Genomic DNA, 12,421 nt, shown 5'->3' on the forward strand with positions numbered 1-12,421 from the left:
GCTGAAACACTAAATCACTTGATATCCTCGGTGCCAAAACGTCTTTTAAGTGTGGTGAAAAGGAATAGCAACATTACAAAGTGGTAAATGCTTTACCGTCCCAACTTTTTTTGGAATGTGTTGCAGGCCAGAAATGCAGGAATGGATATTTATTAATAAATGAAATGAAGTTGACCAGACAAAACATGACTGCAATGAAATAAAAGTCAAAGTAAATGTAAGAAACTCTGTGTGTGTTTTTATTATTTGCATTTTCCATGCTGTCCCAGCTTTTATAAACATATAAATGTATCTATTTAAACATACTGTACATTTGGTAGTGATTATAAATACATTTGGTTGTTATATTTAGGGAAACAGGTCTAGGAAGGATTCTGTATATAAAGAGATCAGGTTTAAAAAGATATATTTTAATATTTGGTTTTATGACTTTCATTCATTATAAGTATCGGTTTGTTTGCTAGTTAGCACACATGCTAGTTTGTAAATCTTTATTGAAAGAAACGTGAGATGGGCGTGTCTTAGGAGCAGTTACCCAATTAAAATTCACCACCATGGCCGCATGATGAAACGGGCGTGGCTTAAACCGGAAGTGCTGTAGTACTGGACGGCCGGCTGTCACACATAAGGTTAGTGTGTACAGACCATACATTGCGAAGTAACACCAGATAAACCATAACATGACATACCATAACATAAGCGTATTGTGGTTAAATCAGTATAACGGACGGTCATAAGTGTGGGAGGTTCGGGGAGTACTAATGAGTTAAACCGTGCACTTGGAGTGACGAGTGGTTGGTGATGCAAAGGGTCCGGAGCGTGTACATTAGTACTGCACTAGGTTGGAATCTGGTTTAGATAGAGAGAATTTGTCGGTGTGTGACACGACGACTGAGAGCAGAAGGGAAATTACCCCCCACCAGCTTCTCTCTCTCTCTTAAACACACACACACACACACACACGAAAAACGTCATCAGCTTTTTTTCTTGTAGTTAAATGGTCGAGACTGAGGAGGTCACTGGCGAAAAAACCAAGATAAAAACACGAACGGTAGGTTGATTTGAGCTATTTTGCTATTTTTTGTGTATCACGACGCACCCAGAGCTTAACATCGCATGCATGTATGGCTAAAACCATGAATTTAATCCATTAACTAATCATGATCTAAATGTTTCTGCTATTTGGCCTATAACGACGCAGTCGATTCAATTGCGGGTAACTTCCTCCATGCTTTAGGTCAGAGTTTTCTCTAATTCATTACAATGCATAGATCCTGGTTTGTCCTGGTTTAATCAGAAAGCTCATCAGGTTTCTACATGCAAGTGCCTTTTAAACCATTGTTTGTTGCCTGCATTGTAAGTGCATTAGAGCTCCTTGATTTCTGCTCAAATGGAGGTGATCCTGTGCCATATGTTGCAGATATATTCATGACTGTATGACTATTGATAGTGAACTGATGAATGGTTTAATTTAATTTAATCTGACAGCATGGGTCATTAACTGGACAGCATCAAAAGAGTAATTTATTAAGTTTACAGTAAAATATCTGGATGCATATGTTCTTCAGTAATGGTAAGCCATATAGCCAAAATCCTCTGTTACGTCCATACACTTGTATGCAAATTTTGTGCACTCAAGGCCAAATAGCTTATTTTGTTGAGTTTATCAGGAAAATATACATAATAAGCTTGTACTTATTTTAAATGAATGATGAGAAAACTTCTAGGGGCATTCCAAAAGCTTCAGCTTGTGTTTAATAAAGTAGTTGTTTTATATCTTAAGATATGTTTTGGATTATTGTCTCTCTAGAAGCTGTATTTTTTTCAGTATTAGTTTTTTGACTGATATTTATTTTTGGAATTCAAAGATATTTAATAGAATTACTTCTTCTATTTGCAATTGTTACGTTTCCTGTGACACTCAAGGCCAAATTGCATGTTTTGTTGATTGTATTAGGTAAATATAAGTGAACACTATCTTTACATCAAGCATTTAATAATTGCCATTTTTTTCTGCAAATATTTACTTTGTACCTACTTTCGGGCGGGTACTTTCTGTGCGGAGTTGGCATGTTCTCCATGTGTCTGTGTAGGTTTCTTCTAGGCGCTACGGTTTCCTCCCACAGTCCAAAGACATGCAAGTGAGGTGAATTGGAGATACAAAAATTGTCCTTGACTGGAAAGATTTAGCTTGCATTGATTTAAGTTGTTTTTATATTTTAAGATATGTTTTGGATTGTCCTGCTCTAGAAGCCATCTTTATTTCAGAATTAGTTTTTTGACTGATATTTGTTTTCGGAATTCAGTTATATTTACTGGAATTCATTCTTCTATTTACCGATGTTGTTACCTGTGATACTGGTGGCCACACAACCTGTGAAATTCTTTTTATTGAATGCTCATTTATTTATTTTAATTTCAGTTCCACCCCTTTATCCTGGTCAGAGTGGTGGCAGTTTATGTTCCACTTAACGCAAGGCAGGAATACCAAAAAAATCAATGGTTAAGTGAGGCTGAAAGCATGAGCCATATATTTATTAATTTTTACAATGAAATATCTGGATGCATATGTTCTTCAGTAGTGGTAAGCCATATAGCCAAAATTTTCTGTTACATCCATACACTTGTATGCAAATTTTGGGCACTCAAGGCCAAATAGCTTATTTTGTTGATTTTATTAGGTAAATATACATATTAAGCTTGTACTTTAGCTTGTACTTATTTTAAATTAGTAATGAGAAGGCTTCTAGAGCTATTCCAAAAGCTTCAGCTTGTGGTTATTGAAGTAGTTGTTTTATATCTTGAGATATGCTTTTGGATTATTGTCCTGTTCTAGAAGCTATCTTTATTTCAGTATTAGTTTTTTGACTGATTTACTGATATACTTGTATGCAAACCAGTGTTATGTTTCCTGTGACACTGGTGGCCACACAACCTGTGAACAATAATTTTTTATGAAATGCCCATATATGTAATTTCATTTCCACCCCTTTATCCTGGTCGGGGTGGTGGCAGTTCATGTTCCACTTGGCGCAAGGCAGGAATACCCAAGACAGGGCGCCAATCCGTTGCAGGGCTTTTGCCCTTACCCCCACCCCCATCAACATAGGCGTGTAGATGTTTGGCCAGCCAATATACCTGTATGCAAACCAGTGTTATGTTCCTGTGACACTGGTGGCCACATAACCTGTAAAAAATCTTTTTATTAAATGCTCATTTATTTAATTTTATATTCACCAACCCCTTTATCCTAGTCAGGGTGGTGGCAGGTCATGTTCCACTGGGAAACACTGGGGGCAAGGCAGAAATACACCAATCCGTTGCAGGGCTTCTGCCCTCACCCCCATCAACCTAGCCTATCATGGGTGTGTAGATGCTTGGCCAGCCAACAGCGCCCGTTGAAATATGAACTCGGATCTCAGCAGTGGTAGGCTATCATAATAGACCACTAGGACATTGGAGCTCTGCTCATTTACATACATACAGTGCATTGAAAAATGATTTGCCCCCTCCAAATCTTGTCAACTTATGCATATTTGTCACACTATGTTTTAGATCATCAAACTACTGTTAATATTAAGGAGATCCAAATTACATTTTAACATGGGCGATGTAGGTTTTGAATACGTGTTATTCTTCTAGCAAATAGAACAAATTGAGTAAGGGGCAAATACTTTTTCACAGCATTGTAAATAAGTAATTAGGTTGAAGGTAAGGTTCCTTTTTTTAATATTTACTCTAGGTTATGTTGAAGTATAACAGTGCACCACCACTCCTGTGTCAGAAAAATGTTCCTGCAGGTCATTAACTGTCACATTAGGGTGTTTGGTTTATTTTTCTGGCCAGTAGATACACAGTTCTGTCTTTACTGAGAAAATAAGGTTTTCCTTTTAAAACAAATATTGTTGACTTGACACAAGTACAACTATTAGTTTTTTTATGGACATAACAAACACAAGCGACGTAACTAATGTTTAGCTAGAAAGTAAAGACAGTAACATCTATTGTTTAACTAGTTAAATTTTATGGTTGTTTATAATGTTCTTTAAGCTCCATGTCAGACTGTTCATGCTAGAATCCTGGGAGAGAGCCTAGGATATGCCCGAAATAGATACCACGTTTTTACAGATAGATATAGATATCATATTCTTGATTTTATAAGTATGTATCACACATACATGATAATTTGATAAGTCACTGCAGGGTAAACATTAAATGTAAACAGTATTAGTGTAGAACAATTTACCCAATGCTGTATTTATTGTAGGGTGGCCCGGTGGGTAGCACTATCGCCTTACAGCAAGAAGGTCCTGGGTTCGATCCCCAGGCAGGGTGGTCCAGGTCCTTTCTGTGTGGAGTTTGCATGTTCTCCCTGTATCTGTATGGGTTTCCTCCGGGAGCTCCGGTTTCCTCCCACAGTCCAAAAAACATGCAGCCAGGTTAATTGGAGGTGAATGTGTGTGTGTGTATGTGTGTCTGCCCTGCGATGGACTGGCGCCCCATCCAGGGTGTTACTGTTTGCCTTGCGTCCATTGAAAAGCTGGGATAGGCTCCAAGCACCCCGCACCATAATGGGGTGAGTGAGTGAGTGAGTCCCATGTTCCAGAAAAGTTGGGACGTTTGGTAAAACGCAGTACACTTACAGCGTTTATCAGATGCATTTATCCAAAGCGACTTACAATAGTCATGAATACTGTCTAAGCAACTGAGGTTTAAGGGCCTTGCCCAACAGTGGCAACTTGGCAGATGTGGGGTTTGAATCAGCAACCACTAAACTACCACTATACTTTTCTATAAAAAGAAAGATACTATGATTTGTAATTCCAATGTTTTCACTGATCAGCCTCATTGTATTTTGTAAATAAAAACACATTTAAAATTAAATGCCTGCAACACTCCAAAAAAGTTGGAACAGAGCAATGTTTACCACTGTTTAATCTCTTATTATCTCTCTCCTATTAATGAGACTTTTTAATGGTTTGGGAACTGGGAACACTAAATGTTGCAGTTTGCAAGTGGAATTTTTGTCCATTCTTGCTTGATAGGAGGCTATTGTCTGAGTCTTCTCTTCATGCTGCATCATACGTTTTCTATAGGAGACAGATCTGGACTGCAGGCAGGCCAGTCAGGCACATGCACTCTGTGCTTACAAAGCCAAGCTGTTTTAGCATGTACAGACTTAAGCCTGGCATTGTCTAGCTGATATAATCATGGACTTTCTGGGAAAATACTGTATGTTGCCTTGATAGCAGCAGGTGTCTTTTTAAAATTCCAATATATGCCTTAACTTCAATTGTACTTTCACACATATTCAAGTCACACAAACCTGGCCACTGAAGCACTGGACAGATGTTGGCTTTTGCACCTTTCAATGATAACAGTCTGGCTCGTCCTTTTCATCCTTGGCACATAGAACCCAGTGTCTGTTTGTCTCGAAAACAAGCTGAACACAGCCTTGTGTACGGAGAGACACACCCTGATCCGCACTCTTTCCCCGCAACATCAATCAGCCAGCAGAGGTCGTAGTGCATCAATTACGAGGAGTCCCTATCAGGCCAATCGTTGTTCATGTGGTCGCTTAGCCCAGCCAGATGGCAGAGCTAGGTTGCATTTGTTTTGATGCAGTAGTGGACTGCGTTTAGTTGACAATGATTTTCTGAAGTGCTACTACTGAACTTATATAGCAATATTTCACAGTAGCCCTACGATTTCTCAAGCAGTGCCATCTGAGGGCTTGAAGGTCTTGCACATTCAGCAGTGGTTTACAGCTTTGCCCTTGCCCACTTTAAGTGCTTGAAGAAATTTGTGTCCAGACAATGACTCTTATCTGACCTAACTGATAAACCACTTCTTTTTCTCCTTTAGGATACTGAAAAACCGGTCCACCTAAATGGGGGACTATAAATTTGGAGTCCTGGTTAAAAACAACGTCTCGAACAAAGCTGTATTCCCAGTCAGAATTCATCCACATCTGCAACCTCCAAGTCCACCTCCTTTTATCAACTATAATAATCCAGCCGGTGGAAATGATGGGTCTACCTGGCTCTTCCCTGCTGTAACAACTTTCCCAGAGGCACAAGATGAGATCCTGGAGCCGGACAAAGCCAAGACTCAACAAGATGACCAAGAGGGACAAGAAAAGCGGCTTTGTTCGCCACATCAAGAAACCCAAATCATAATGTCTGAACTGGAAAATGCTCTGCCAGATGAAGGTACACTGGAGAAGGGAGCCATGGACAATGGCAACACAAAAGAGACCCTGAGAATCGAATCTCCAGTGCTATCAGGGTTTGACTATCAAGACCCACCCGGCATTGGGACCTTAGCACAGTCCAGCAGCTCCTCCTTTCCTGGCTTTAGTAGCTGGTCTACAGCTATTCCTGCCAACCCCGCTGCCATGATGGAAGAAGTTGGGTTCTTTAGCCAAGCACCTACAACTGCTAATGCCTCTCCCATGCTGTTCCAGAATTTTTCGCATCATGCCAGTTCTGCTTTCGGAGGAAGCTTTTCCCACCAGATAGGACCATTGACCCAGCACCATCTTCCTCCACCACACTTCCAACACCATCACAATCAACACCAACATAACCGCAGGTCCCCGGCCAGCTCACACCCTCCTCCATTCAACCACCGCAATGCAGCATTCAGCCAGATGTCTCATTTGGGAAATAACCTAAATAAGTTGTCTTCACCTTGGGGAGGCTATCAAAGCCAGTCCTCTGCACTTTCGTCCAGCTCGTGGAGTCCAGGAGGAGGTTATGGCGGTTGGGGTGGTTCTCAGGGTCGAGAGTACAGACGAGGCCTGAATGGTGGTGTGAATGCGATTAACTCCATTTCGCCATTGAAGAAATCCTTCCCAAACAGCCAGACGCCATCACAGAAGTATTCACGCAACAGTTCGGGCTTCAACCTCAAACCCTGGATGGAGGATAGCATAAACCGCAATGACAATTACTGTTCTTTTCAGGTAAGCCTGCAGCATCTGCTTTTTTTCTTTCCCCTTTTGTTCAGCTTGAAGGCTTAGATCTGGTATGGCTCTAATGCTGAAACTTATCTGTGTATTTTATTTATCTTGTATGCATTTACACTTATCAATTGTGTCCCATTTAGCCATGAATTTATTTACACATACTGTTTCACATATGGGGGACTTACACATATGTCCTGACCATTAAAGGGGGCTAACAAAGCATGCAGAGAAACAGATGAAACAAAGAAACAGAGAAACAGATGGACTACAGTCAGTAATTGTAGAACTACTTCTATATGGTAAGTGGAGCTGATAAATGGGACAGGGAGTGTAGAACCAAGGAGGTGGTTTTAATGTTATGATTGACACAATCTCTATTCATATTCTATTTTATATACATATATATATATACAGTATATATATATATATATATATATATATATATATATATATATATATACAGTGTATCACAAAAGTGAGTACACCCCTCACATTTCTGCAAATATTTCATTATATCTTTTCATGGGACAACACTATAGACATGAAACTTGGATATAACTTAGAGTAGTCAGTGTACAACTTGTATAGCAGTGTAGATTTACTGTCTTCTGAAAATAACTCAACACACAGCCATTAATGTCTAAATAGCTGGCAACATAAGTGAGTACACCCCACAGTGAACATGTCCAAATTGTGCCCAAATGTGTCGTTGTCCGTCCATTGTGTCATGTGTCAAGGTCCCAGGTGTAAATGGGGAGCAGGGCTGTTAAATTTGGTGTTTTGGGTACAATTCTCTCATACCGGCCACTGGATATTCAACATGGCACCTCATGGCAAAGAACTCTCTGAGGATGTGAGAAATAGAATTGTTGCTCTCCACAAAGATGGCCTGGGCTATAAGAAGATTGCTAACACCCTGAAACTGAGCTACAGCATGGTGGCCAAGGTCATACAGCGAGTTTCCAGGACGGGTTCCACTCGGAACAGGCTTCGCCAGGGTCGACCAAAGAAGTTGAGTCCACGTGTTCGGCGTCATATCCAGAGGTTGGCTTCAAAAAATAGACACATGAGTGCTGCCAGCATTGCTGCAGAGGTTGAAGACATGGGAGGTCAGCCTGTCAGTGCTCAGACCATACGCCGCACACTGCATCAACTCGGTCTGCATGGTCGTCATCCCAGAAGGAAGCTGACGCACAAGAAAGCCAGCAAACAGTTTGCTGAAAACAAGCAGTCCAAGAACATGGATTACTGGAATGCCCTGTGGTCTGACGAGACCAAGATAAACTTGTTTGGCTCAGATGGTGTCCAGCATGTGTGGCGGCGCCCTGGTGAGAAGTACCAAGACAACTGTTTCTTGCCTACAGTCAAGCATGGTGGTGGTAGCATCATGGTCTTGGGCTGCATGAGTGTTGCTGGCACTGGGGAGCTGCGGTTCATTGAGGGAAACATGAATTCCAACATGTACTGTGACATTCTGAAATAGAGCATGAGCCCCTCCCTTCGAAAACTGGGCATCATGGCAGTTTTCCAACAGGATAACGACCCCAAACACAGCCTCCAAGATGACAACTGCCTTGCTGAGGAAGCTGAAGGTAAAGGTGATGGACTAAACCCAATTGAGCACCTGTGGCGCATCCTCAAGTGGAAGGTGGAGGAGTTCAAGGTGTCTAACATCCACCAGCTCCGTGATGTCATCATGGAGGAGTGGAAGAGGATTCCAGTAGCAACCTGTGCAGCTCTGGTGAATTCCATGCCCAGGAGGGTTAAGGCAGTGCTGGATAATAATGGTGGTCACACAAAATATTGATACTCTGGGCACAATTTGGACATGTTCACTGTGGGGTGTACTCACTTATGTTGCCAGCCATTTAGACATTAATGGCTGTGTGTTGAGTTATTTTCAGAAGACAGTAAATCTACACTGCTATACAAGTTGTACACTGACTACTCTAAGTTATATCCAAGTTTTATTTCTATAGTGTTGTCCCATGAAAAGATATAATAAAATATTTGCAGAAATGTGAGGGGTGTACTCACTTTTGTGATACACTGTATATATATATATATATATATACACAGGGGTTGGACAAAATAACTGAAACACCTGGTTTTAGACCACAATAATGTATTAGTATGGTGTAGGGCCTCCTTTTGCGGCCAATACAGCGTCAATTCGTCTTGGAAATGACATATACAAGTCCTGCACAGTGGTCAGAGGGATTTTAAGCCATTCTTCTTGCAGGATAGTGGCCAGGTCACTACGTGATGCTGGTGGAGGAAAACGTTTCCTGACTCGCTTCTCCAAAACACCCCAAAGTGGCTCAATAATATTTAGATCTGGTGACTGTGCAGGCCATGGGAGATGTTCAACTTCACTTTCATGTTCATCAAACCAATCTTTTACCAGTCTTGCTGTGTGTATTGGTGCATTGTCATCCTGATACACGGCACCGCCATTGGATGCACATGGTCCTCCAGAATGGTTCGGTAGTCCTTGGCAGTGACGCGCCCATCTAGCACAAGTATTGGGCCAAGGGAATGCCATGATATGGCAGCCCAAACCATCACTGATCCACCCCCATGCTTCACTCTGGGCATGCAACAGTCTGGGTGGTACGCTTCTTTGGGGCTTCTCCACACCGTAACTCTCCCGGATGTGGGGAAAACAGTAAAGGTGGACTCATCAGAGAACAATACATGTTTCACATTGTCCACAGCCCAAGATTTGCGCTCCTTGCACCATTGAAACCGACGTTTGGCATTGGCACGAGTGACCAAAGGTTTGGCTATAGCAGCCCGGCCGTGTATATCGACCCTGTGGAGCTCCCGACGGACAGTTCTGGTGGAAACAGGAGAGTTGAGGTGCACATTTAATTCTGCCGTGATTTGGGCAGCCGTGGTTTTATGTTTTTTGGATACAATCCGGGTTAGCACCCGAACATCCCTTTCAGACAGCTTCCTCTTGCGTCCACAGTTAATCCTGTTGGATGTGGTTTGTCCTTCTTGGTGGTATGCTGACATTACCCTGGATACCGTGGCTCTTGATACATCACAAAGACTTGCTGTCTTGGTCACAGATGCGCCAGCAAGACGTGCACCAACAATTTGTCCTCTTTTGAACTCTGGTATGTCACCCATAATGTTGTGTGCATTGCAATATTTTGAGCAAAACTGTGCTCTTACCCTGCTAATTGAACCTTCACACTCTGCTCTTACTGGTGCAATGTGCAATTAATGAAGATTGGTCACCAGACTGGTCCAATTTAGCCATGAAACCTCCCACACTAAAATGACAGGTGTTTCAGTTATTTTGTCCAACCCCTGTATATATATATATATATATATATACAGTGTATCACAAAAGTGAGTACACCCCTCACATTTCTGCAAATATTTCATTATATCTTTTCATGGGACAACACTATAGACATGAAACTTGGATATAACTTAGAGTAGTCAGTGTACAACTTGTATAGCAGTGTAGATTTACTGTCTTCTGAAAATAACTCAACACACAGCCATTAATGTCTAAATAGCTGGCAACATAAGTGAGTACACCCCACAGTGAACATGTCCAAATTGTGCCCAAATGTGTCGTTGTCCCTCCCTGGTGTCATGTGTCAAGGTCCCAGGTGTAAATGGGGAGCAGGGCTGTTAAATTTGGTGTTTTGGGTACAGTTCTCTCATACTGGCCACTGGATATTCAACATGGCACCTCATGGCAAAGAACTCTCTGAGGATGTGAGAAATAGAATTGTTGCTCTCCACAAAGATGGCCTGGGCTATAAGAAGATTGCTAACACCCTGAAACTGAGCTACAGCATGGTGGCCAAGGTCATACAGCGGTTTTCCAGGACAGGTTCCACTCGGAACAGGCTTCGCCAGGGTCGACCAAAGAAGTTGAGTCCACGTGTTCGGCGTCATATCCAGAGGTTGGCTTTAAAAAATAGACACATGAGTGCTGCCAGCATTGCTGCAGAGGTTGAAGACGTGGGAGGTCAGCCTGTCAGTGCTCAGACCATACGCCGCACACTGCATCAACTCGGTCTGCATGGTCGTCATCCCAGAAGGAAGCTGACGCACAAGAAAGCCCGCAAACAGTTTGCTGAAGACAAGCAGTCCAAGAACATGGATTACTGGAATGCCCTGTGGTCTGACGAGACCAAGATAAACTTGTTTGGCTCAGATGGTGTCCAGCATGTGTGGCGGCGCCCTGGTGAGAAGTACCAGGACAACTGTATCTTGCCTACAGTCAAGCATGGTGGTGGTAGCATCATGGTCTTGGGCTGCATGAGTGTTGCTGGCACTGGGGAGCTGCGGTTCATTGAGGGAAACATGAATTCCAACATGTACTGTGACATTCTGAAACAGAGCATGATCCCCTCCCTTCGAAAACTGGGCCTCATGGCAGTTTTCCAACAGGATAACGACCCCAAACACAACCTCCAAGATGACAACTGCCTTGCTGAGGAAGCTGAAGGTAAAGGTGATGGACTAAACCCAATTGAGCACATGTGGCGCATCCTCAAGTGGAAGGTGGAGAAGTTCAAGGTGTCTAACATCCACCAGCTCCGTGATGTCATCATGGAGGAGTGGAAGAGGATTCCAGTAGCAACCTGTGCAGCTCTGGTGAATTCCATGCCCAGGAGGGTTAAGGCATGCTGGATAATAATGGTGGTCACACAAAATATTGACACTTTGGGCACAATTTGGACATGTTCACTGTGGGGTGTACTCACTTATGTTGCCAGCCATTTAGACATTAATGGCTGTGTGTTGAGTTATTTTCAGAAGACAGTAAATCTACACTGCTATACAAGTTGTACACTGACTACTCTAAGTTATATCCAAGTTTTATTTCTATAGTGTTGTCCCATGAAAAGATATAATAAAATATTTGCAGAAATGTGAGGGGTGTATTCACTTTTGTGATACACTGTATATATATATATATATATATATATATATATATATATATATATATATACATAAATGATACATTGTAGATATTTATAACTATAACAACATTTTTATCTCTATATTTATTCCTACATATCTGTATATATTGTTTATAAGAATAAACTCTTCTTTCTCTTTTGTTAAACTACTGGAGACCAATAATTTCCTTCGGGATAAATAAACTATCTATCTATCTATCTATCTACAGTGCCTTGCAAAAGTATTCAGCCCCCTTGAACTTTTCAACCTTTTGCCACATTTCAGGCTTCAAACATAACGATATGAAATTGTAATTTTTTGTGAAGAATCAACAACAAGTGGGACACAATCGTGAAGTAGAACGAAATTTATTGGATATTTTAAACTTTTTTTAGAAATAAAAAACTAAAAAGTGGGGCGTGCAATATTATTCAGCCCCTTTACTTTCAGTGCAGCAAACTCACTCCAGAAGTTCAGTGAGGATCTCTGAATGATCCAATGTTGACCTAAATG

General features: G+C 41.6%; 1 protein-coding gene across 2 annotated transcripts in view; it reads left to right on the forward strand.

Annotated features, from left to right (window-relative positions):
• The first annotated feature begins 792 nt into the window (after nt 1-792).
• cpeb4a (cytoplasmic polyadenylation element binding protein 4a) overlaps nt 793-12,421 on the forward strand; it is a 39,643-nt gene continuing 28,014 nt past the window's right edge. For both annotated transcript variants that reach the window (XM_062990076.1, XM_062990083.1), the window contains exons 1-2: nt 793-1,051; nt 5,866-6,967. In XM_062990076.1, coding sequence (XP_062846146.1) covers nt 5,891-6,967 — 1,077 coding nt within the window. In that variant the 5' untranslated portion in view covers nt 793-1,051; nt 5,866-5,890. The remainder of the gene's footprint in view (nt 1,052-5,865; nt 6,968-12,421) is intronic.

Source organism: Trichomycterus rosablanca, chromosome 1 (genome assembly GCF_030014385.1).
Source record: "Trichomycterus rosablanca isolate fTriRos1 chromosome 1, fTriRos1.hap1, whole genome shotgun sequence".
Classification (NCBI taxonomy): domain Eukaryota; kingdom Metazoa; phylum Chordata; class Actinopteri; order Siluriformes; family Trichomycteridae; genus Trichomycterus; species Trichomycterus rosablanca.